The sequence below is a fragment of the Malus sylvestris genome, chromosome 11 (genome assembly GCF_916048215.2).
Source record: "Malus sylvestris chromosome 11, drMalSylv7.2, whole genome shotgun sequence".
NCBI classification, from domain to species: domain Eukaryota; kingdom Viridiplantae; phylum Streptophyta; class Magnoliopsida; order Rosales; family Rosaceae; genus Malus; species Malus sylvestris.
The window spans coordinates 38,069,925-38,096,473 of record NC_062270.1 but is presented as its reverse complement, the minus strand read 5'-3'; the positions used below and the strand labels follow the sequence as shown (position 1 = coordinate 38,096,473).

The 26,549-nt window shown below is 37.8% G+C and overlaps 4 protein-coding genes across 5 annotated transcripts; 2 read left to right on the top strand and 2 right to left on the bottom strand.

The window, feature by feature from the left end:
• Nucleotides 1–1,187: 1,187 nt before the first annotated feature.
• LOC126588418 (protein PELPK1-like) lies at nt 1,188–2,049 on the bottom strand. Its single transcript, XM_050253502.1, has one exon. It carries the CDS (start codon nt 1,963–1,965, stop codon nt 1,393–1,395), a length of 573 nt encoding a protein of 190 aa, XP_050109459.1. The 5' UTR covers nt 1,966–2,049; the 3' UTR covers nt 1,188–1,392.
• A 2,971-nt stretch (nt 2,050–5,020) lies between these two features.
• LOC126588417 (protein PELPK1-like) lies at nt 5,021–6,014 on the bottom strand. The gene has a single exon (XM_050253501.1). It carries the CDS (start codon nt 5,918–5,920, stop codon nt 5,237–5,239), a length of 684 nt encoding a protein of 227 aa, XP_050109458.1. The 5' UTR covers nt 5,921–6,014; the 3' UTR covers nt 5,021–5,236.
• Nucleotides 6,015–11,307: 5,293 nt separating this feature from the next.
• Nucleotides 11,308–14,536, top strand: LOC126590478 (chlorophyllase-1-like). The gene is made up of 4 exons (XM_050255927.1): nt 11,308–11,488; nt 11,934–12,121; nt 12,818–13,213; nt 14,351–14,536. The coding sequence occupies exons 1-4, from the start codon at nt 11,308–11,310 to the stop codon at nt 14,534–14,536; spliced, it is 951 nt and encodes a 316-aa protein (XP_050111884.1).
• Nucleotides 12,074–24,812, top strand: LOC126588673 (uncharacterized). 2 transcript variants are annotated; one of them, XM_050253781.1, is made up of 9 exons: nt 12,074–12,121; nt 21,271–21,785; nt 22,036–22,185; nt 22,273–22,431; nt 22,524–22,628; nt 22,710–22,826; nt 22,934–23,233; nt 23,471–23,823; nt 24,078–24,812. In XM_050253781.1, exons 2-9 carry the CDS (start codon nt 21,278–21,280, stop codon nt 24,693–24,695), a joined length of 2,310 nt encoding a protein of 769 aa, XP_050109738.1. In that variant the 5' UTR covers nt 12,074–12,121; nt 21,271–21,277; the 3' UTR covers nt 24,696–24,812. The 2 variants fall into 2 exon arrangements, with proteins under 2 accessions (XP_050109738.1, XP_050109739.1); XM_050253782.1 differs by having other exon boundaries at nt 12,092–12,121; nt 21,265–21,785.
• The last annotated feature ends 1,737 nt before the right edge of the window (nt 24,813–26,549 follow it).

The following is a 26,549-nucleotide window of genomic DNA, read 5'->3' as shown; positions in this document are numbered from 1 at the left end:
GAAAGTAAATAATAAATACAAGCAATCAGGCAAAGTTTAAATATATTCGGGCAAGTTGAAATGCCTTCTAGGCAAGTTTTTACAATTACTGGCAATGTTCTGAGAAAGGACTCTAATATAGGAAACCAGTACTACAAGGGAAAGTAGCAGAGTTATAATTATAAAGGAATGTTTGAACTGCAAAGAGAAAATTAGCAACGAGGTTGTAGAGCTCTTAGAAGTCTTTTTGTATGTTGAGTTGAGCGACATTTTCTTCAATGCGTCTCCTGCCTTTTATAGAAACTGTTCATTTCTTCCAAAGTAAGTTCTCAGTTCAGGTCTAAGTGGTTGGTGTGACTTTGGCAAAGGACATAAGTTTCCCACTTGGATACTTGAGTTTCAATCCTCTTGTATCTATGACTTTGCCATTGAAAATCTTTTCTATAAAAATCGACTGCAAAATCCGTCCTTCAATGTGAACGTCGGTGATAATCTCATTTTTCAATTATTCAACCATTTCATTTTACCAAGTTCAATGTTAGTTAGAATAGTGAACATTTATATGTTTCGATGCAACAACAAAATGTTATTTGTAACAAGTAGTTTTGTTGGTTGATTAATTGGGAAAGGGATCCTCTCCGGATCCCTTCCTGTTAATCCTAGGGATTCATCAATCCGGGCTCTTAAAATTTAATCAAACGGCTACAAACAAGAGCCAACTTTAAAAGTTATAATAACTTTGGCATTTGAATCAAATTTCAATAGTCCGGATTTGTAGATTCCTAGGACTAGGAGAGGATCCCTTTCCGATTAATTGGTCACATTTCCACCCAAATATGCCACGTCAAAAGTCATTAAATACCCAGTAAGCAACCTAAGAGTATTTCAAAGAATTGGATCCTGACTAGGCCCGATGCTCATTTTCAGTCCAAACAGTCACGACTCACTCGTTCCCTCCAAGCCTTCAAAAAATCCAGCTCAATCGTCCTCCCGTTTATTGACGAATTGATACAAATTTGCATTGATACATTTTTGTTTTAGGAATGAACGACCAAAACGTCGTTTGGAGAAATCCCGAAAGGTATGCTACAATCTTTTTTACAAGTTTTACATGTCTTTTTGCTCTCTTAAAAATTTTTGGGTTCGAGTACTGTTCGGCACACAAGCACCAAACGCATGCAGGAGATCACAGAAGAACAAGAAGCTCATATAAGAATAACATTAACATACATATACTCTTCAAATAATATCAGTAGTCACGTACATTATCAGAAAGAAACTCAAGATACCATATATAAAGATTAGAAAGATACACAAGTATAATCCATCTGTACGGATGGACGTAATATATAACCAGCTGAGATATAGATAAATAAATTACGAGACAAGTCAATTAACCTCCCAATGTAAGATTCAGGGAAGGGTGGATTTGTGTTCAGGTGGGGCGAGTGAAGGGATGGGTGTGCCCTTGGGGAGGGTTGGGATGGAAGGCAGTGTAGGCATTGGTAGCTCAGCTGGAAGATGGGGGAGAGTTGGCAATTCAGGCTTAGGCAATGGTGGCAGCTCAGGCTTCGGAAAAGTCGGGAAATTGGGAAGTGGTGACAATTCAGGCTTTGGAAGCTGAGGCACCTCGGGCAAGGTTGGAACATGGGGTACTTCAGCCAACTTGGAGCCTTCAGACTTTGGGGCATTTTCGGCTTTAGGTAGCGGAGGCAGCTCAGGCTTTGGAAGCTCATGTGGCAGCTCAGCCTTTGGAAACTTTGGCAATTCGGGTTTAGGCAATGGCGGCAGCTCAGGCTTTGGCAGCGACGGGAAATTGGGAAGTGGTGGCAGCTCAGGCTTCGGAAGCTCCGGCACTTGAGGCAAGGAAGTCTCCAGAAGAAAGCGAGCCCCCACAACCATTTTTTCGGAGCTCATAAGTGAGAAAGTAAAGAGCAGAAGCAGTGGTAAGACGGAAGCCAGGCGGAGGCCATGATCGACCACCATATTTGAAACTAGCTAAATTAAAAAGGAACGAGTTATATAGGAGAATTGCAGTTTGCAGTTGTTGCATGCAATTGCAAAGGTACAAGTTGTGTTTTAGCATGAAAATCTAAGCCAGTATTTATAGAGATGTATAAAGAGTTGGGTAGCCTTGAAAAACATGGAGCTCTCAAAGGTTAGGTCAATGGGCGTTGGTGTTGTTAGTTCAACTTCTGAACTGCATAACTATGCTTCATTTCTTTGCTTTCCACAAGTATGTTGACAACTGTATAAGATTGTTTCCCATACAAGCATTTTATATGTATAAAATATTGAGTGCAAATCTATTAATCTTGCGAAGAGGACATACGTTTTCTATTCCGGCTCTTTTGTGTTAGTTAATCTACTGGTTGCACTCAAGACTTGTTTACCAATAAAAAGAAGAAGAAAGTTAAAAGACTTCAAAACTTCCGTACGGGAACAATATAGCACATTCACTATTTTAGATTTAACAAGTATTCAAGACTTGTTAACGAGAAAATGTTGATGGTTGGAATGTTTGGGTAACGTAATAAAAAGGGTAAGTTTTCATAAAATTAATAAAAAATTAATGATGGTAACAATATGCAATTGAATTTAGGCCTAGTTTGGTATTACCTTTTTTTTTTTTCACCAAAAACTGCTTTATTTAAAGTTAAGCAGTAAAAAAGTGTTTGGTAAAAATAAAATATACTGTTTATTTTAAAAGCAATGACCTCCAGACAGCAACTTTTAAAAGCAGCATGTCGGTTATTTTTTAAAACTGTTTTAATAAAAAGCAAAGTTGAACCTTTAGAATATTTTTAATTCCTGTAGTAAGTTCATTAATTTTAAACAATGACATTATTTATTTTTTTAGACACTACTTTTCATACTCACAACACTTTAAAAAATAGTATCAAACACTCAACTACTTTATTTTGCAGCTGATTATTCTTAAAGTATAGCATAAGCAACTTATTAAAAAAACACAGCAATCCCAAACTTATAAATAGGTTAATGAGACTTTGAGGTACATTGTAACATTTCGAGCTCCTTTCATGGTGTCTTTTAAACCCCATCGATGCTCAAGTTCAACTTCTGCACCCTAACCTCGACAAAGCTTTCTTCTAGAAAGTTTCCGACAGTTGATGTGCGACCACTCCTTCTCGAACCCTGTCACCACCATCAGCGTCACGATCTCGTGGAGGTCGTTGATGGCTCTAGAAGGAATAGTGTTAATCATGATGTCATAGTCATTGAGATATGGTGCTCCTCACCGTCACCAATGACATCTTGTTCTTGATTGACCTATGCAAAATTATTATAGAGACGAATTTTGAGTTTCAGGAAGTAAGGTGGCGATTTTTTATTTACAAAGAGCAAAGTGAGATTAGAATCGAATTCCAAGGGGCATAGCTAAAAGTAAGCCTACTATAATCATGTAATTCTTTGTTATTATCTTGAACGTTATCATATTTATGTAATTGACCTTAGAGTGTAATTTTGAACCATCATGATATATCTTAAATGACATTGAGACCTTAATTTTGATACGGTACGATAGATACTCCCTTTATATATATATATATTGAGTTTTCGCAAGTTGCAATATTTATTTTGTAGGTTGCAACACCCTTCTGCTAAATGTTTTACATGATCCTTGAAAAAAAAGTTTTACATGAACATGGTGTAGGACCAAATAGCGGTCTATTAAATTGGCTAAAGTTAGCGAAAAGAGATCAGTGGAAAAGTTTTGGGTAATTTTATCTTTACTTGTCCCACATGAATTACGTTTCCTTTTCTCTAGTTAATTACAATTTTCTTTTATGTTTCCTTTATTCATTAGATTTCCATGAACTACTAGAATTAGGGTTTGATGTCTATATAAAGACTTGTCTTGAAGTTGTAATTCAAATTACTCACGTTATTATCAATTCAACTTTAGAGATTTTTTTTTATTTTTTGGTGAACTCTGGAACATTGATGAACTTCAGTTTATGTAATTGGATTTGACGCTTGTCAATCCTTCTATTGTCTTTTTTCTGCTGCGTCAGAACATTAAGAAGTTTACCATGTTTTGAAAAGGACACAAAAATAGGTCTATGATGATCTTTTGTAGAAATTCGCAACACTAATTGTGCTGGCTCACATTTTTTTTTTCCGAATAAAGTGGTTTAAATTCGTCTTAGGCGAGAATCGAACTTAAGATCTCTCACTTACAAGTAAAGAGGAATACTACTGAACAGTAGTACTAAATGTTAGCTCACATTTTCAGTGTTGGGTTTTTCGCAAAAAATTGTGAGCATTAAGGAAAATGTTATAATTAATAAATTAGAAGTGGCTTTACTATTTATTTAGTCACTTACGTACCTTTATGGCATATAGAAGCTGAAAATAGAAAAACTAATAGAAGTAGCGTGGCTTATCACCAATTGTTCCTATTTTTTGAAAGATTAAAAAAGTTTCATTCAAGTCTTACGTACACTTGAAGAAGCATATAATGCAACAAAAATTACAAAAAAAAAAAGTTTTATGATGGCTAAAAAGTAAATAAAAACCGTGAGCATTAGCTAACATTTTTTTTTTGAAAAATGTGACCGTTGAATTTTCACGGAATCTTTTCCATGGTCTTTTAGAAAATTGCTATGAGTAATTTGAAGTGGTCTTACCGCTTATTGAGTCACATAAGTATTTTATTTATGTATTTATTATTTACGAGTCTTACCGTTCCCTAGCTTGCATTTTCCATTACAGAAAACCTATATGAAAGGGGATGAATAGTTTTATAGCGCTCGCTGAAATAGTGTGTTCTATGAGGATGTCATGTTCGTCACCATTATGAAAGGTTGAATCTTGGATTCATTTCGTTTTACTTGTAAAAAATAAAAACAAAAAGGCCAGGCCCCTTTCAAAATAGTGAGTTCGTTTTGTACTGCTTCTGTTTTGTGATGCTTTGGTGAATATATATGTACCAATTAAGTTGTAATTAACAACAAGATTTTTGTTTTGAAATAAATATAAGGCTAAGTTTTCTGCATCTAGATTTTACCAGATGATATTGAAGAATAACAAACTCAAATAAGAATAACAATAAAATAATACTCATAAAATGATATGAGTAAGTACATGATCAGAAAGAAACTCAAGAGAACTTAATGATTACAAAGATACATAAGTAGTATAATCCATCTGTAAGGATGGATGTCATAAAACCAGCTGAGATATATAGATGAGTAGTGAGGAAAATAAATTAATCAACCCCCATATATATGATTCAGGGAAGGGTTGTTTTGTGAGGTGGGGTGAGTGAAGGGATGGAGGGAAATGTGGGCTTTGGTAGCTCAGTTGGAAGATGGGGAAGAGTTGGTATTGCAGGCAACTTTGGCAATTCAGGCTTAGGCAATGGTGGCAGCTCAGGCTTTGGAAACGTTGGGAACTCGGGAAGTGGTGGCAATTCAGGCTTGGGAAGTTGAGGCACCGCAGGCAAGGTTGGAACATGGGGCACTTCAGCCAATTTCAGGCCTTCAAGCTTTGGTACATTTTCGGCTTTAGAGAGTGGTGGCAACTCGGGCTTCGGAAACTTTGGCAATTCGGATTTAGGCAATGGCGGCAACTCAGGCTTTGGAAGCTCATGCGGCAGCTCAGGCTTTGAAAACTTTGGCAATTCAGGTTTCGGCAACTGTGGCAGCTCAGGCTTTGGAAGCTCATGTGGCAACTCAGGATTTGGAAACTTTGGCAATTCGGGTTTAGGAAACGGCGGCAGCTCAGGCTTTGGCAACGTTGGGAAATTGGGAAGTGGTGGCAGCTCAGGCTTCGGAAGCTCGGGCACATGAGGCAAGGAAGTCTCCAGAAGGCAGCGAGCCCCCGCAATCATTGTTTTGGAGCTCATAGGTGAGAAGGTAAAGACCAGAACTAGTGGTAATACGAAGGCCGGGCGGAAGCCATGATCGACCACCATATTTGGAGCTAGCTAAATTAATGGTAACGAATGTATAGGAGGAATGAAGTCTGCAGTTGTTGCATGCAAAGGTAAAAGTTGTGTTTTTTCATGAAAATTTAAACCATTATTTATAGAGAAATATGAAGGTTAGGTCAAACGGTATTGGTGTTGTTAGTTCAACTTCTGAACAGCGTATCTATACTTCATTTCATTGCTTTCCACAGGTTTGTTGACAACCTTACACGATTGTTTCCCGTATGAGCTTTATATAGATGCAAAATACAGAGTTTAAATCTATAATTCTTGCCAAGATGAGCTACCAGATGGACGATTAATAATAATAGTTCCCTGTTTTACAAGGAACTGTTGGCTTTTGTAAAAGAACCAAAAACAGTATTCATGGTTTCCCATAACTCATTCATTGGGAAAGTTAGCTTGAACAGTACAACAAAATCTTGACTCCAGATTTAAATTTGAGAAATACGGACAAATAAAACGGTGACTTAATTACATATGTATACGACTCATTGTTTGTTCATTAAATTAACATGCACAATCTTCATTGATCAATTTTTTCCGCCAATATCTTCGATGATCTCCTACATCTGTAAACTGTCATACTTCTCACCTTTCCTCTCTCTAAGTAGAAATATATTGTATAAAAAGATAAAAAGATATCTTTATTTATGCTCAATCAACATAGCTACTTTTTGGTTTAACCCAACAATTATGTTGTTTCGATTTTAACCATAATTTTGCATTTATTTCTGATTTATATGACTATTTTGCCGTTGATTGTAAACATAGAATTATGGGTGATAGTTGAACTATCACCTTAGTAAAAATTAGGTCTCTGAATTATTTTATTTTGGTAAAATAAGTTCCTAAATTCATCAAAACTTGCTAATTTCACCCCTACTAATATATTCTAAGCTATTTAATTTATCCAATTTTTCGTCAACTTGAGTCACTTGATACACTTTAGAGTGTAATATCGTCATTTTCTCGCCTCTAAGCCCTTACTATTTCATATAGGTTGTGAATCAAATGTCTAATTTACCCTCCAAAGTTAACTCCATACACTATTTATTTATGAAAAATTACCAAGTTGCCCTCCAATGTGTATCATATGCAAGTAATGTGACTTAAATTGACGGAAAATTGAATATAGTAGCTTCAAATCTAATATTAGGGATGTAATTGGTAATTTTTTTTAATTCAATGATTGCTTTTTTTGAAAAAATATATAGTGTAGGGACCTAATTTTCACTCAGGTGATAATTTAGGAACTAAATTGGCAGTTCATCATAGAATTATTATTATGTTTTTGACAAAACCCTCCTACGGTACCTATACATTTGGTATCAAAATTCCACAAACAGTACCTATACATTCGATATCAAAACCCACAATACCTATAAAATGGGTATCAGACCTAGTACCCATAAAATGGGCATCAAACTCGCTACGGACTTTCTTGCACAAAGATACACTACATTGAATAATCAACATGTACATAGGGATCTCGTAATCTCAACCGTTCATTGTATATCATGCGATCAATTTTTGTTATGTACTTTTCATATTTAATTTTAAATTTTAAAATGATTTATGACCGCACGATATACGATGAACGGATGAGATCACAGGATTCCTAGGATCCTTAGGAAAATGATCCAGCGAGGATCCTTTTCCCTACCTCAAGGATAGGATTAGGTTCGATTGTGATAATTCACCTTTCATACAAATATAAAAAAGATGTATTGTATATGCAGTTGGACTTTTGCTTGACTCTCAAATTCAGGTGGAGTCAATAAAAGTCAGCCTATATTGAATAAAGACTTTTTTTGAGTTCTAAAAGGTCTAAAAATCTCATGGCATTCAATTATGACTTTTTATGACTCTACAGATTAAAATTTAGATGTATTCAAAAGTTCATTGATTTTAAAGGGTTTTAAAAAAAAGTCATGTACCTTCATAGACTTTGAGGCTTTTTATGGTATGTTTATTGTCAATTTGTCATAGCAAATCCAACCTCTTGTCCAAGGATTTTGATGGATTTCTTGATATACTTCCCCACCCACATAATGCAAGGATGATCACTGTTTCTACTTTCACCATACCATGTGGTAACCACCATTTAACCATGACCATCTCCGCTACCCTATTGCTGACATTGCCAATATCGTTGTCTCCGTCATCACCACTAATGCCACCATCGCAACCATTATATCATTGTTGTGCCTTGGCCCGTTCGTTAGTGCGGAAACGAGATTCTGATTATAACCTCACCAAATCACACTCAGTTGAACAGAATAAAATACAAGAAATAAAGATACTGAGAAATTTACGAGGTTCTGCAAAAACATGCCTACGTCCCTGAAGAGATATTGCTCTTCAATATGAGAATAACAGTACAAGTACACATGAGTTAAATCAACATAACCCAATCCCTAATCTCTTGCACACCCACTCATAGAATTTTCCCAAGAGCCTCACTCTACCCCAAAAGTTCTTTCTACCCCAAGAGTTCTTTCACTAGAATACTTTTCACTCTAGCTCTCTTGATTTTCTCTCAACCCATATTCAACCTTTCCCATGGGAGAGCCGGATGCTCCCCCCTTGGATGCTTCTATGATGCTTACCTTCCCACTTTCTAAGCATTACTAAATGCACAAATATTGCATCTAGTTATAGGCATACACTAGCAACTATGCCAACAACCAAGACCAAAAAGTCTTAAGTTCACATGATATAATTATTACCTAGCCTACCTAGCATGCACCAAAGTCTATACCTAGTCTATAAAGTATAACTTTGCTTGTGGTAGTCATCATGTCTTCAATTGTTGTCAACACATGACTCATAATTACTCACAAATATATGAGCCAAACACAACAATCTCCACCTTGGCGAATACACCATGCAAAAATCCTTGCACCCATCACCAAAGCTCATTGGCCTTACGTACCAGCATACACATCCTGAATCTACCTCGTTGGTCCTGTTCTGATTCAGTCATTTCCAGTGCATATGTAGTTGCTGCAAGTTAAAATTCACCATTTAGCTTTAGACAGGATCTTGACACACCCTCGTCTCCTCCAACAGGTTTTCCTCATCTTCATTGTCTGTAACCTGGAAACTCGTCAGCGCGCCCGTTTCCAGCAACAACCCATCGAGCCAGACAAAATTTCCACACTTCCTCCTACCTCAGGACCATCTCATCACCTGTGAATCCCATAGCTCCATCTGTTGCAAAACCCCTGCAACACTTGAGATTAAACATCACCAGGAAAAATGTTGCTTCGAGTACCTAGAGGGCATACTTGAAGCCTTATGCCACAAACTTGCTACCACCCGGCCTTGCACCGTAGCACTGTGGACCCTTGCCTCCGGAACCGGATCTGAACCTGGTGTCTCTCTCAAATCCTCTTTCCAATTTTCTTCCACGATTCCAACCTTGAATAGCTTAAGCAGTCTTGTGCCCACCATCATCCATGGTCTTCTTTGTGTATCATTCCACACCAAAGAAGCTTGCACCTGCTCCAAACTTACTGTATCTTTCCATGCAGTAAAGTTTCACAAGGTTCTCGTACGAATCTGAAAGTGAGGTAAGAAGAAAGAGGCCTTTTTCTTCTTCCTCAACATCAACTTTCGCAGTTGATCCAAGCATCCCTGAACACGGCTTCCATTTCTTCAGGCTTCCATTACTCTCCTTTACCAAGAGTAAAACCGCCTCTCCCATTAAACTGCTCAACTGAAAATTCCATGGTAAACAACAAATCTGGACCTCCAACGAACCAAGCCTCCAACGATGCTCTGATACCAATTGTTGTGCCTTGGCCCGTTCGTTAGTGTGGAAACGAGATTCAGATTACAACCTCACCAAATCACACTCAGTTGAACAGAATAAAATACAAGAAATAAAGACACTGAGAAATTTACAAGGTTCGGCAAAAACATGCCTACGTCCCCGGAGAGATATTGCTCTTCACTATGAGAATAACAGTACAAGTACACATGAGTTAAATCAACATAACCCAATCCCGAATCCCTTGCACACCCACTCATAGAATTTTCTCAAGAGCCTCACTCTACCCCAAAAGTTCTTTCTACCCCAAGAGTTCTTTCACTTGAATACTTTTCACTCTAGCTCTCTTGATTTTCTCTCAACCCATGTTCAACCTTTCCCATGGGAGAGCCGGATGCTCCCCCCTTGGATGCTTCTATGATGCTTACCTTCCCACTTTCTAAGCATTACTAAATGCACAAATATTGCATCTAGTTATAGGCATACACTAGCAACTATGCCAACAACCAAGACCAAAAAGTCTTAAGTTCACATGACATAATTATTACCTAGCCAACCTAGCATGCACCAAAGTCTATACCTAGTCTATAAAGTATACCTTTGCTTGTGGTAGTCATCATGTCTTCAATTGTTGTCAACACATGACTCATAATTACTCACAAATATATGAGCCAAACACAACAATCATTTCTTCTACCGTCACCTTGTCATACTCATCACCAATTCATTTTCACCACCACCAATTCATATCTTCCACCAAAAATACAAGGAGCCGAGTTGTAGTTTCAAGAATTCTTCCATGCCATCAAATTCAACCATGTATAATGATCGATCATGAACATTTTTTTTTGGGGGCTAAGATGTAGCCTAGTTGTTATGACCGACCAAGGATAGACATGGTTGAATAATGGCATAGAAGAATTATTGAAACTCCAACTCGGCTCCAAAGCAATGCAACGTCGACTCCTTGTTGTATTTTTGGTGGAAAATATGAATTGGTGGTGGTGAGAAAGAATTCCCACACCCTCTCTCTATATATGTCACAAACCTTTAGAATTAGGGTAATAACTAGCTAATCCAATTTGGATTTGGATTCAAGTCTTCGTTCGCAAACAAAATCAAAGCTTTTTTCCCTTTCCTCTTTGAACACGGCACCACTCCTAATCCTCTTTGGATTTTGTTCCTTGATCAGCCAAATTTACTTGCATAGGTCCAAACGGCACATAATAGCAACCAAACTCGTAATTCTTCAGGTATTCTCGTATTTTTACTTAAATCTACATTTTGTTCTCAATCCATATTTTCTATAAAATTCTCACAAAACACATTACATCCAACAATCTAGCACAAAACATGACTAAATAATAGGTGAATGAGGTACAAGTATGCATATAATATAGGAGGTGGATTGTCTGTCCTCCCATTTTCATACTCTTCCCATCTCCTTCTGTTTTGTGTGGTCACGGTTAAGTCACGTTAACATTTTATATTCTTATTACTTTTTGTTTTATTATTTTTATAAAAAATTAATATAAAATATTGACGTGACTTAATCGTTACCACATAAACAGGAAAAGATGAAAAAAGTATGGAAATGGGAAGGAGACAATCCACCTCCTATAATATCAACCTAATAGCAATTGCATCCTTTGTACAATTTAAAAGTAGAAAGGAAAATGAAAAAGAAAATATCAGCACCGGCCGGGTACATGGCATAGGGGACAAAAATTCTGAAATTGGCCCTCAGCCTCTCACACAAGGTGACAGGTATACTGGTAGTGTACTTTCAGGGTTAGCCCCACTTGATTTGGACCTCACAAATTATTACTACGATACAAAAGCCTAGTAGTCCCCATTCTTGTTTATTACGACCTCTCCGAGTAGACCTACGACTTAACAACAGCTTTGCATTTTCCATGTGTTACTCAAGGGCAAGGCCTTTCCCTTTCAATTGCCTTGTTCTTATTAGGCAAGGTGTGACAAAATCGCTTCCCTCTTTATTTCATCACATGCAATTTGTTTCTCAAGTTTTTCAGCCAAGTTCAAACTGATCTTCCCATATTTGCTGCCCAACCATTGGTTCACTATAAGAAAGAACTAGTAGGCTCACATTACGTAGTACTCACATACAATGAGCCCCATGGCACTTGTGGAAAAATTTAAGTCAGCTGCTACATCTGTTTTTTTATCAAGGAAATTGCACCTTCAAATGCATCACAGAGGAGACGCCACTGTCTTCCTGCTTTGATTCTTCAGCACCTCCAAAGCCCTTGTTCATCGTTACACCGACAGTTGCCGGCACCTACCCTGTAATCTTGCTTCATCACGGCTTCTACCTCAGCAACTATTTCTATAAAGAGTTACTCCAGCACATAGCTTCTCATGGATTCGTAGCTGTAGCACCTCAGGTACTATTGTCTTACAATATTCTATATTAAGGCCATATAGTGTAATTTTTTTTCCTACTTCAACAATTATCGTCCTTAATATTTGAGCTCTAATCTACTACAACAAAAGGGTCATGAGTGTTTGAAAATGCTTTTATGCCTATAAGAACTTTTGTTTAGTGTGCTTTAATTACCTATACCCTAAACCTTAAACCCTAAACCCTAAAAGGATAATATGCGAGGGAGACTAAATTTGTTGACCAAATTTTGTAACCTAAATAACATGAAAGTTGATGATTCGATATTACTTAAGTGTTAATTAACATGTTTATTTCGTATTGGTGACAAATTACTTAATTTGCAAATTTAGTCTACAAATTAAGTTTCCCTAATATTACCCTATCTAAAAATATTTTTCACCATTTTAAATGAACTTCCAAACAAACTTTTAGTTTTAAGGAAAATTTATTAAATGATCAGAAATTAAATCCAAATTGCTAAACAGATAAAAAAAAATAAATCAAATAATAGTGATGCAATACTGACTACATAGCAATCATGTATTAAACACCTATCCATCAAATATCGACCATATTTAAAAAAAAATGATCATTTCATGATTTGAAAAAATAAATTAGGATTATTTTGGCCAATTTTCGTAGTTTTAATACATCGTCTGACAACAAAATTAATTTGTGAGCTTGTCATTTTGATTAGTTATGTGGGTATGTACCTCCAAGTGGACCTGAGGAAATCGAATTAGGGGCAAAAGTCATAAACTGGTTACCAAAAGGCCTCCAATCCCTGCTGCCAGAAAATGTTGTAGCAGACTTCACCAAATTTGCTCTATCAGGCCGCAGCAAAGGTGGGAAAACAGCATTTGCAACAGCACTTGGGCATGCCAAATCTTCACTCTCCCTCAAAATATCAGTCCTCATAGGCATTGACCCTGTGGCGGGTGCTGACCAACACTGCAGAACATATTCCCATATTCTCACCTATTCCCCTCAATCGTTCAACCTCTCGATTCCGGTCGTAGTGATCGGGACTGGACTGAGACCGGAACCAAAATGCTTGCATGGCACAACCATGTGCCCCAGATGGCGTGAACCTGTTGACCCTAAAAACTACCAAGCCTACATGGCGTGTAGGCCGAGTAATCTATAAGCTAACTACGTCATTTGGTGAATGCGGGGCGTGCCAACTCGTCGACCGAGCTCAGCCGAGGAGTAAATTTATTGATGTTGCGTTGGGTGCGCGGCTGACTTCTGTGTCTTGCGATTGCGACCGAGGAAGGAACACGTCTCGGCCTCTTAGGTTCTCGAACCTGAAGACAAGGCTACTATTCTTACGAAGTTCACGAATCGCTGTCGTCGGATTCGGTCACAGTGATGTTATTCGTCAGAGTAAACTCACGCCGAATCGACACCAAAGTGTAAGGGCACAAATACTCAAAGCGAATATAAGTCTTAATAGTGAACGTGGTTCGGCCGTCTGAATGCCGAACTCTAAATCCCACTTGAGAGTATCCAATCATAAAATAACTCGACGTGCAATGCGCCGAGCTCAGTAAACTGTAACACCTTACTTCGCCGAGAAGGCTAATGAGATGACCTCAATCAATAAAGATTTAGAAATCCTTCTCGACTGAGACTTGGATAAGTAACCAACCGTCTTCGTTGCAGTGTTGTTGATGCCAACGAAAGATACTGCGAGATCGGCTGATTCTACGACGACAGAGCTATCTATGACGACTTAAGATATCACCGGTTGCTTTCACAGTGCTATTTATGCCAACGGAAGATGTGTCAGCGAAAAGAGAAAATAAAAATCTCAAAGTTGTTGAGAGAGTTTGCGCAGGGCAGTTGTGTGTTGAATTGGAAGGGCTTTCAATGATGCACAACCCCCTCTATTTATAGCACTGGATACCTTTAAGGTCGAGTTAAAACCCTACTCGGAGTAGGTCTTCTTCTCCTGATCAAACACCAACTCGACCAGTCATATTTTCACTATAATTGTGAACCTAGTCCTTTATTGAGCCGGATTCACTTCCGGGTTATTAATCTTGCCGAGACTCCTCATTGCACCAGGATTCGACTCGTCTTGCAGCATGACTTGACCGACCCAGGTTTGGAAGCCCACGACCTAACCGATCCAGAACTAAACGATCCCTGATAACCCTGTCGTAAGGCCTTCTGGGCCGAGAATAATTCTATACTCGGCCCAAACTGATATTTTGGGCCCAAACAGAACCACAAGGAGTTCTTCTATGAATGCAAACCCCCATGTGCACATTTTGTTGTCAAGGACTATGGGCACATGGACATGTTGGACGACAATCCACGGGGCATGGTTGGGGCATGGTTGGTTGCCATTGTTGGTGATCCTGATATTTCTCCAGCAAAGCTTGATCCTGTGGAGTTCATTAGGGCATAAACTCACGCTCAAGCTCAACGTCTTAGCAGTATGATTATGGTTTCCAGAGTTTTATCAAATTGGTGTGCTCATGCTTACGAAGCTCTTTTATTTATTTTTTGTTTCGAGCTAATAATGTATTAGTATTTTGGAGGGATCTTTATACTAATAATGTTTTTGGATTATCTGTGATGTGTGTGGAGTGGAATAAGTTCTTACAATTTGACAGAAATTCAGATAAGTTGATAAGCTGCCAAAGGCTTAAAAAATTCCAATAAAAAACTGGTCCTAAATGCAGTAATTAATTAGAAAAGCCAAAAGATCTAGCTAGCGACTTGGAGCTTCGGAAAAAAAAAAACAATGTCCCAAGACTCGAGAGATTTTTCAGTGTGACCGTCACATCATGTGTCCCTATATAAATGGTGGGTTATGTGTGTTAAAAGATTTATAACTTAAAAATCAAAATTTTCCACCACTTACATAAAAACACGTGGTGTACCATCCATCTTCTCGTCACAACTAAAAATGATGCCCAAGACTCACTGTTTGTTTTGAGAAAATTTTCATTATGATGGGAACATGGATGGTACACCACGTGTTTTTATGTAACTAGTGGAAAAATTTATTTTTAAGTTATTAACTTTTTAACACATATATCCAGATAGAATTCTAGGTTTTGGTAAAATATTGTTCTGATATTATTCTTCTCTCATAGAGGAATATATAAACTTATACAATCTCCTACAAACTAGGAAACAAGTATCCCAAATATACAAGGATACCAATTACATAATTATATACCCAAAATATCTCTACATTCCTTATTCCCCAAGGTTGACTCATGCAACACTCTCCCTCAAGTTGGTGCATAGATATCTCCTAGACCCAACTTGTCCAGTGAGTCTTGAAACACTTTTGCTGACACTGCATGAGTTAACACGTCGGCCAACTAGTCCTCAGATCTTACGTATGGAATTTCAACTAAGTTGACATCCAACTTTTCTTTGATAAAATGTCTATCCACCCCAACATGTTTTGTACAATCATGCTGAACCGGATCATTAGCTATTTCTCGCGTATCCTGATTATCACAATACAATAGCATAGCTCCACGTGGCTTGAACCTAATCTCTGTAAGAAGAATCATCAACCATAATAACTCACAAATCCCATGTGCCATACCACGATATTCGGCCTCTACTGTTGACCTAGCAACCACATTTTGTTTCTTGCTCCTCCAAGTCACAAGATTTCCTACAACAAATGTAAAGTACCCTGATGTAGAGCGTCTATCAGTAATATTCCCAGCCCAATCAGCATCAGTGTACCCTTTGACCTCCAAATGCCCATATTTTATGAAAATCAATCCTTTTCCAAGTGCTCCTTTCAAATAACTCAATATTCGCATTACTGCAGCCATGTGGTCCTTACTAGGAGAGTGCATAAATTGACTTACTACACTAACATCATATGCAATATATGGTTTCGTGAGAGACAAGTAAATCAACCTTCCTACTAACTTCTGGTATCTTTCCCTGTTTGCTGGGACTTGGTCCGGGTATATCGCCAAATGATGATTTTGAACTATAGGTGTTTCTGCCGGTTTACATGCCAACATCTCTGTCTCAGACAAAAGATCCAGAACATACTTTCGTTGAGATAGATAAATACTATCACGGGAACGAGCAACTTCAATTCCTAAGAAGTATTTCAAACCTCATAAATCTTTCATCTCAAACTCCGTAGAGAGATACACATGTAGTCTCTCCATCTCTTCTGTATCATTACCTGTGACTACCATATCATCCACATATATTATCAATAAGGTAACCTTTTCTCCCATGCGTTTGATAAACAAAGTTTGATCTGCATTTCATTGCATCAGTGAATCTTCCAAACCAGGCTCTCGGCGATTGTTTGAGTCTATAAAGAGCCTTTCACAGTCTACACACCTTACTTATTCTATTATGCACTTCATACCCAGGTGGAAGCTCCATGTATACTTTTTCTTCCAGATCTCTGTGAAGAAAAGCATTTTTTACATCAAATTGTTTCAACGGCCAATCAAAATTAGCAGCTAAAGACAAAAGAACCCGTATAATGTTCATCTTTGCTACTGGAGCAAATGTTTCCTAATAATCTACTCCAAAAGTCTATGTGTATCCCTTAGCAACCAACCTTGCCTTGTATATGTCAATGGTTCCATCTGCTTTGTGTTTGATGGTGAACACCCATTTGCATCCCACTGATCTTTTTCCTTGGGGTAGTGGCTCCACGCTCTAAGTTCCATTTTTTTTTTGTAAAGCCTTCATTTCGACCTCCATTGATTCTGTCCATCAAGGATCACGCAAAGCTTCTTCCACTTTCGTTGGAATTTTAATTCCATCCATTGTATTCACCAATGCTTGATACTTGGAAGATAGTCGATGCGTAGAAACATACTTTGCAATTGCATATCTCACTTTTCCATCTGGAAAGTACCTGTCAGGAGGTTTCCCACGATTTTATCTAGGAGGCAATACATAAGTACTCTCAATGTTCGTCAAATTATAAGCTACATCAGATTGGGACAAACTTACCTCAAGGATATCCTCGGGCATATGGACGGGTATAACTAGAGAAGGGTTATTTCTTGAAGTGCTTGGGCTGTCCAAATTGTGAGTCAAAGGGCGCAGTATCCCAGATTGGGCTCACGTATGCTATTGGGCACACGGTAGTCACTCAAACCCACTGTTGGGTCACGACAGTCACTCAAACCCACTGTTGGGTCACGGTAGATTCCATTACCGCAGATGTCACGCTCTCGCTGCTATTGAGTTGGAAGATCAATCCAACTATAATCTTATGTGCTCATCTCCCCCTAAAGATTATAGTAGGTGTGGTCAGTAAGAAAAAACATCTTATGCTCGGAAAATGTAACATCTATAGTGACATACATATGCTTGGTAGGAGGGTGATAGCACCAACACCCCTTTTGCTGACCATTAAATCCTAGAAAAATACATCGAACTGCACATGGATCCAATTTACTACGTTGATTGTTATGGAGGTGCACATAGGCCACACAATCAAAGATACGTGGTGATAAATGAAGGGAAAATGGTAACGTCACATGATCAGCAAAAACTTTCATAGGAGTGAGAAAATTATGCACTCGAGAGGGCATTCAGTTCATTAGATAAACGGAGTATTTGACGGCATCCACCTAATAAGAGTGAGGAGTGAAGAGCGTGAGCACCAATAAGGAGTGCTTAAGTGGTTTCCAAAATGTGTCTATTTTTGCGTTCAGCAACACCATTTTGTTGTGGGGTTTATGGGCAGGTAGTCTCATGAAGAATGCCGTGCTCCTAAAAATATTGAGAAACTTTGCTATTGAGATATTCTCCGCCATTATCGGACCTGAGAACCTTAAAGGGAAGAGAGTATTGATTTTTAACCATGCAGTCAAACTGGTGAAAATTTTGTCCAACATCACTTTCATGTTTCATAATATAAAGCCATTATATTCTGGTGCAGTCATCCACAAAAATAACAAACCAACGAATCCCATGATTAGTAGCTACTGGAGAACGCCCCCACACATCAGAATGCACTAACTCAAAAGGAACTATTCTTTTATTGAAACTCAAAAGATAAGAAATACGATGAATTTTTGCAAGAATGCAATCATTACACTGGAAATCAGAGTTTGAAACGCCATGAAATAAAGATGGAAGCAATTTTTTTAAATAACCAAAAGATGCATGCCCTAATCGACGATGCCATAACCAGACTATCTTATTCTTGTTTGAATGACTGCTGCGTACTTGATTTACTCGACTTGCCGATACATCAACAACATAATATAACCCTATCCTCTTAGTACCACGCCCAATTATCGCCTGAGTCTGGATATCCTGAAGTAGGCAAAAAGTGGGAAACATTAGCACATCACAATCTAATTGCTCAGTAACTTGACCAATAGAAAGTAGATGATTGGATAATGACGGAACAAGTAGTTCGTTATGAATAAACAAAGATAGAGTAAGGGAAATAGAACTCGCTTCTGTTACAGGAGCAACATCATCGTTGGCAGTAATGACCTATTCTTTAGATGGTGAAGTCATATGATAGAATAATGATGATCCAACCAGTATCTCTTTTGGTGGATGTTATTAAAACCTTACCGATTTTACCTGAATCTTTCGAGTTATCACCCATGGAGATTTGATTGATTAAGGATAGAAGTAGACCGGTTTCACCTTCTTTGGACGCTGAGCAGGCCTTGCAGCTTGGGCTGCTGTGATTGGGTTAAATGAAGTGGGCCATGGCTGACTTACTGCAACAGCAGCAATCCCTCGGGCCCTATCAAGTTTGGTCCCCTAGTTCATTGCACGCTGCTCCAGGTCTAATAGCTACCACTCGAGCTTGTCTCGTCCTCTTATTCCCCGTGCCTTTAATTCCTTCTTCTTTTCCTAGTACCAATCTGGGTAGCCATGAATTTCAAAACAGGTTTCCTCAGTATGTCTTGTTCCATTACAGTGATTGCAATAGAGTTTGTTTTTATCTATATCCTCCTGGGTACGGGATGGTTGAGCACTTCCATTAAACTGTGGATGAGAACTGGATGCCTTGGTTACCATAGCCATAGGGGGTACTGCCATTGTAGTTTTTGTTCCCGTCATAGTGGCCTCTCTTTGGGATTCTTGTCGTACCAAACTAAAGCATTCTTCGATTTCGGGGATATGTTTCATCCTTAGAATCTCACTCCAAACTTGGTCAAAACCACTATCTAATCTGGCGAAAAAGTTGTACACCCTATCTTTTTCAACTTCTGCTTTTCGAGTTTTCAGGCCCACTCCACACACCATGCGGAAAGGACATCTCTTGTCTAGATCCTACCAAACACCCTTTAGTTCGGTGAAATATAGATTGATTGGACGACGGTCTTGTCTCATCCGTGTAGCCTTGCACCAGAATTCATAATATTGTGACTTATCGGAACCATTGTAGAACATCTGAGTAACACTCTCCCATATATCTTTGGCCGTAGGCAAGTCTATAAAGAGGCCAAGTAGGTGTGGTTCCATGGTTTTGAGCAACCACACCCCGCACTATGGCATCTTCAGTTGACCACTTTACAAACCCTGGATCATCTTTATCAACAACCGAGATTTTACCCGTTAAGTAGCCCTGCTTCCCAAGACCTGCAGCGTGGACCTCCATCATCTTGGACCAAACCTTGAAGTTCAAGTCACTCAACCGAAACCCAAATGGAATGGCATTGATATTGGTAGACTCACCCCTGAACATGCACGGGTTGCAAGGGGATTATGGCGCCAACTTTTTCCTCTGCCATTGCACTAATAGGTTTACCAAATTGTAGCTTTGTTGATTCCAAAGGCTACGGGATATGATTTATAGGTTCAATATTTGATGAACCAGAGTTTCGACAGCTAGGGTATGTATGGTGTTTAGGGTTTGTTGAGAAGAGTCAGGTCGAAACCTGTTCTGATACCAAGATAGAATTCTAGGTTTTGGTAAACTATTGTTCTAATATTATTCTTCTCTCATAGAGGAATATATAAACTTATACAATTTCCTACAAACTAGGAAGCAAGTATCCCAAATATACAAGGACACCAATTACATAATTATATACCCAAAATATCTCTACATTCTTTATTCCCCAAGGTTGACTCACACCACATATCCCACCATTTGTATAGTAACACGTGGTGTACCACTTCATGTGCCGGTCACACTGAAAAATCCCTCGTTTGTTTTAGAACAAACAAAATAGGAAAACCCATTTGGCAAGTCACCGTAAAAACTAAATTACCAGCCAAGTATTTTCCGGGTTTGTCTATGACAAGGTCAATTGAGTATATGCACTTTGCTAACTACACATAAAGCCCGGGAAGGGGTAAACTAAACTACTTACCAAAGCTACCTAGAACCTTTTACTTGAAAGTAAATCTGTGGCAGCATCAAATACTTGTAGTGCAAGAAAAGTCATTCCAAATCAAGCTTCGTGGGTGATATCTTGCGTGTCCATTTGAAATGATCATTAGTGGACTCTAAATCCCCTAAATGAGAAGGGTAGAGAATACAGAACATGCATGAAAGTCGTCAAAGCAAAGTGTAAACAAGTGTAAAGAGTACGTAATAGAGAGAACGACAAAAAGAAAAAGGATTATAAAGATAGAACTTTTTATTTTTTTAAAGTTTTACTATTATAACGGGTAGGGAGGAGGGTTAAAAACTGTTGTATAATAATTTAGGGGAGAGGGGGAGTTTTGAACTCGGGATGCATGGTAGAAACCCAACACCCTATCCACTAAGATATTGACCACATGCAATTATAGAGATGTTTGCGTATGCATGTCAAATTAATTAAGTGTAAATGATAGTTGACATGGGTGTAGCAACATTATTTAGGACCAATGTACTCACTTTATGCATCTGAGTTCGAATTCTCATCTATGTAATTATGATTAAATTAAAGTAGAATATCATCATTTTAAAAATAAAAAACAGTGTAAAGGGTGGAGATACTATTGGTCAATAATATCGTCCTTTCATAAAAACAAGTGTAAAGAACAAGTGTAAAGGGAAGAGATAATTAATACTGGTCAAAATAAAAAGGATACAGGAAAAAGAAAATGCCATATATATCCTCTACTTCTCGCCCTCATGGAATCTTATATATGAAAAGAACTAGTAAATGGAAAGAAGCCATTTCTCATTTTCTTTTCTGTTTAATTAAGTGGCAGTTCTACCATGACGATCATGAATATGGACATGGAGGTCATGCAGACATATTTGTTCAAAATCACCCTAACAAGCCAATGGAAAGAAGTTGTTAGAACCTATAGGCTTGACCCTCGAGCACACATGGCGAAGATCACGGAGTCAGGTGACACAGCATTACACGTAGCAGTGTCCGATGGCCAAGAAGAGCACATTGAAGAGCTAGTAAAACTGGTTTCCACAAACGAGCTGCTTCAAGTTCCAAATGAGCGAGGGAATACCCCTCTCCACATTGCAGCATCGATGGGGAATGTGAGAATGTCTGAGTGCATTGCCAGACACCATCCCATGTTGGTTGGTGCTCTTAACAAAGAAAATGAGACCCCTCTCTTCTCGGCTGCTCTCTATGGTAAAAAATCTGCCTTCTTATGTCTACACTACATCTGCAGCCTTCATGATAATCAGCAACGCTACAAGTACTGCAGGAGGAAGGATGGTAATACTATCTTGCATTGTGCAATTGCTAGGGACTACTTTGGTAATTAACCTCATCACTTAATTAATTTGATTAATTTATTGCATACTTCCATGTATCAACTAACTAATATTTGTTTATCCTAAATGTATTTTGAAATCGACAAATTGTGAATCTGAATCTCCTATCCAATAAATACACAATATTTACAAGCTTACAACATATCTTATGTTGACAGACGGTTTGGAAAGAGAACGTTTCTCTATATTAAGAATACAACTGACAATACCAACTTTGTTGTTGTGATTGACAGATTTGGCCTTTCAGATAATCGATCTGTATGAAGAACTAGTTTTTTACGTCAATGAAGAAGGACACTCCCCTCTTCATCTTCTTTCCAGTAAGTCTTATGCATTTGCAAGTGGTAGTCGGCTTGGACCATGGGACAAAATCATTTACAATTGTAAGTGTTATATACCAAGACGAAAAGCTAGAATCACATAAGTTTTGTGTTAAAGTACTCATTCTTCTCAATTTATCTGTATGGCAGATGTATATGTTGGTAAGCTCAAAAGGGAGGAACGACCGGATCATTTTAACGATGAGCTAACGAAGACATTGAAAGATGGAAGCAATCCCAAATATCCAGAAAACTATCAAACATGCATCACCTTCTTTCGGTTGGTGTGGACTATGGTTCAAGTACTTGGTGTGTGAATTTATATTAGATAAACTAATTTTAATGTCAAACTTTCAATCTATAGAGTTTACTATAAGCATAATTGTATATTCTGCATGCAGTTACCAATAGGAAAGACGATGATCAGGGAGAAAGCCGAAAAAATTCAGCAGATACAGAGAACCCAGTAGTTCGACCTACGGTTGCTCTGAACAGAAGAAATCCAGGTATAAGCTCTGAGTTGTACTATACATATTACGTTCACTGATAAAAAGAAAATAATTATTCTGGTTCAAAATAATAAATAGGATCCCAATCAAATATTGGAGCACAGCAACATCAATCAATTCCGAGGCATCACAGAACCTGCTTTGAGTTCGTAAAACTTTTCTCAAAGGCGACATTGCTGATTGCTTTTGGATGGGGTATGGACCTGTTCATGTATTGAAAAAAAAATCCTAATCTCTTGGTACTTTAATCTCATGCATACATCCATAAACATATACAAGAAACTTTTCCCTTTTTATTGCAGGGTCTAAGTATATAAAGAGGATAAGGGAAAAGAAACAAAAGCACAAATGGTCAGTTCAAATCATGAACGAGCTACTCAAACGTGCTTCCTTGTATGCGTATGAAGACAACGGTATGAATCCACAGACTGCAGCACCATCCCACAAAAACAAAAAATATGATGAAACAAGGCCTTATGAAGTTGATCATGGCGATGAAGTTGTCACCTTCGGAGTCGGAAGCAATACTAAACAGCCTGTTGTGAATCCTCCGCGACAAGATGAAAGTAAGGCAAAGAATGATAAAAAGAAAATTGCCGAAGGTAACCGCTTTGGTGCTCTAGCTTCTATGCATGAATTATATATATATATATATATATATATATATATATATATCAAAGGAAGAAAAAAACCAGGGTTTCAATTATGAAGACATAGTTTTGTTTTAGCTAGCGAAGATATATAATTTAAGTAGATTCAATACGACACTAGCTAGCTTAATTTAGCTAGCCAATCTCTACAGTGTATGATAAAATGTACCTTGGGATAATTATTGGCAGAAATGAGAGAGAAGATAACCCTTCATATGGGAAAGAGGGAAACACCCTTCTTGATTGCTGCAAGAAATGGTGTGACTGAAATGGTGGAGAAGATACTTGAACTTTTTCCGGTGGCCATCCGTGACATTAACTCAGAGAGAAAGAATGTAGTGCAGGTGGCTGTGGAGAGCAGGCAACTCCATGTGTACCGGCTCTTGCTAAGGAAAAATATCTCGATGAGAGATAACGTTTTCAGCAAAGTGGATGATAAAGGGAATAGTGTGTTACATCTCGCAGCAATGTTGGGAGACCATCAGCCTTGGCTAAATCATGGGCCTGCGTTCCAAATGCAATGGGAAATCAAATGGTATCAGGTGAGGACTTTAAACTTATGCAACAACAAGAAAAAGGGGAAATCAAATATAGGCATAAGGGATACACACACACACACACACACACACACACTTTATATATACTTTAGTTGAATGTTGGAATCACTCCCTGTAAATGGAAACTATTGAACATATATAATATGTTGGACAATTGTCCAATTTTAAAACTCAACCTCGTTATTGTTAAGTTTACCAAATTTTAAAACTAATCACTATGTCCATTCTCATATGTGCAGATCGTAAAGACCTCCATGCCACCACACTTCTTTGTTCGCTTCAATAACGACAACAAGACTCCGAAGGACATCTTCAAAGAAACCCACAAAGGGCTCGTGAAAGACGGAAGGGAATGGCTCACCAAGGCCTCTGAGTCCTGCTCCGTAATGGGGGCCCTCATCGCCACTGTCGCCTTTGCAACTGCAACAACTGTTCCTGGTGGCATCAAGGAGGTTACAGGAAGACCAACCCTCGAAAACTTACCTGTTTTCGACATTTTCGCCATCTCATCGCTCTTTGCCCTATGCTCCTCGGTTACGTCCATGGTCATATTCCTGTCCATCCTCATGTCCCGGTACCAAGACAAGGACTTCAGGAAAGAGCTGCCGAGTAAGCTTTTGCTTGGATTGACATTGCTCTTCGTGTCAATGGTTTCCATGTTGATTTCATTTTGTGCAGGGCATTTCTTTATGCTTAAAGATAAGCTCAAACACGCTGCATTTCCGGTTTATGCAATAACGTGCATGCCTTTAGCAATTTTTGCTGTAGGCCACTTCCCACTGTATTTTAACATGATATTGGCAAACTTTAAAAAGGTTCCATTCGACAGCGGAGTCACAAGGGTAGCTCCTCTTTGAGTTGAGGCTTCATTTACAGAGTTGTTCCTAAATAGTAAATTTGTCTCGAGTGACATTTCTAGTTGTTGACATGTATCCTACTTTGACTTAATACAAACTTCAATGAGTAAATTGTAACAAAGCACTCTTATGTTGTTTATTTTTGCTTCTGAACTTCTAGGCTGCTCTCCAGACCACGCTAAAAGATGCCTTCTTATGCGTACACTATATCCTGGTGATCATCAGCCACACTACTTTTCATACACATATGCATATATATATGACAAAAGAGAACAAGAAATATAATAAAAAAGCAGGATAAATTCTTTTCATCTTTGAAGTCTGTAAATCAAGTAATTCTCTGGCATGATCATCTTAAACCGGCGATCTTACCCACTTGAAATGATCATCGTAAAGGCCCTGCCGAGAAAGCTTTCGGCAGGGCTGACTGTTAGAATCTGTAAAAGTTTAGTAGTATATTTGCAGCAATTCGAATATCATGACCGTTATGAGCTCATCCAATCGAACTACATGATCGTTAGAGAGGGAGAGAATCTAGGAGAGCCTATGAGCTCATCCAACCCTTCATTACAAGAACCTATGAGATCTTGCCATTTGCTCACATCTGAGCCTAATACATTTTGATCTAATCTCAGCCCTTGATTTCTAACAGCTCATTATACAAAATCTAACAGCTTGATAAAATAAATGAAATGACAGTTTAGACCTTAATCAACCAACACTGACGTCACTATTCGTGTCTATAGCTTCCATGTTGATTTGTTTTTGTGCGGGACATCTTTTCGTGCTTAAAGATAAGCTCAACTATGCTGCGTTTCCCGTTTACGCAATTACTTGATTGCCGGTAACATTATTTGCCATGGCGCAGTTTCCACTCTACGTTGATCTAATGTGGGCTACTTTTTAAAAAGTACCACAGCGGAGTTACAAGATAGTTCCTCTTTAATTTGAAGTTTAAGAGCCCCAATTTACATGGAAAGGTAAACTTGAGTTACAAGATACCTTGATCACGTCTTTTGTAAAAACATGTATTTTTTTAGGAAAAATTAGTTTCCACGTCCTTAGTTTCTAATATTCATTGACTTAGACCTTATCAGTTTTTAGATTTTGGTCAAAGTTCCTAGTATTAATATATTAATGAATTACATGTAAGTTACATAATTTTTATTAAAAAAAAATAGCAATTGATTTAGAGGTTTAATACTCACACCCTTATTAAACTCCTAATTAATTTTCAATTCAAGCATTTCCCAAATATAAAAATAAAATTAGAATAAGTTTGTAACCATTAAATTTTTATAAAAAAAATTCAATTTTTTAATCTTATATGTATCCATTCTTAAATATTCCAATTTGTTAAAAATGTACCCTTTTTTAATTTAAAATGTACCCATTTTTTATATTAAATTTCATTCAATCTTTTCTCTAATCCATTTTTTAAACTTATATGGGTACATTCTATTTTATTGATTTGAGAATGTATCCATGTCAAGTTTAATACAAAAAAAATTTTAATAATGTTATTAATCCTAATATCTTTTTTTTTGTGCTTTTGAAAAATGAACCCATGCTTTGGTACAATAATTTTTTGGTTAGTTTTGATGAACGTACCCATATATATATATATACACACACACACACACAATATATTGGAGAGTATAATTCATCTTTAATATTTTTAATCCCATAAGTTATGAGTTTTATTTAAATTCTCATTAATATAAATAACTACAAATTCCATTTTTAATTTAAAAATATAATAACCTACATAGAAATACACTATTACATTAATGTCAGGGACTTCGATAAAAAACTAAAAACCACCAAGATTTCCATCAAAGAACATTAGTAATT

Excerpts from the sequence above, each read along its gene's own strand:
- LOC126588673 (XM_050253781.1), top strand. The coding sequence starts at position 21,278 with ATGACGATCATGAATATGGACATGGAGGTCATGCAGACATATTTGTTC. Across the intron at positions 22,827-22,933 it reads GCTGATTGCTTTTGGATGGG|GGTCTAAGTATATAAAGAGG; the intron begins GTATGGACCTGT and ends TTTTTATTGCAG. Across the intron at positions 23,824-24,077 it reads GGGAAATCAAATGGTATCAG|ATCGTAAAGACCTCCATGCC; the intron begins GTGAGGACTTTA and ends TCATATGTGCAG.
- LOC126590478 (XM_050255927.1), top strand. The coding sequence starts at position 11,308 with ATGGGAAGGAGACAATCCACCTCCTATAATATCAACCTAATAGCAATT. Across the intron at positions 11,489-11,933 it reads ACAAGGTGACAGGTATACTG|AGGAGACGCCACTGTCTTCC; the intron begins GTAGTGTACTTT and ends AATGCATCACAG. Across the intron at positions 13,214-14,350 it reads GCCCCAGATGGCGTGAACCT|AACCACAAGGAGTTCTTCTA; the intron begins GTTGACCCTAAA and ends GGGCCCAAACAG.
- LOC126588418 (XM_050253502.1), bottom strand. The coding sequence starts at position 1,965 with ATGGTGGTCGATCATGGCCTCCGCCTGGCTTCCGTCTTACCACTGCTT.
- LOC126588417 (XM_050253501.1), bottom strand. The coding sequence starts at position 5,920 with ATGGTGGTCGATCATGGCTTCCGCCCGGCCTTCGTATTACCACTAGTT.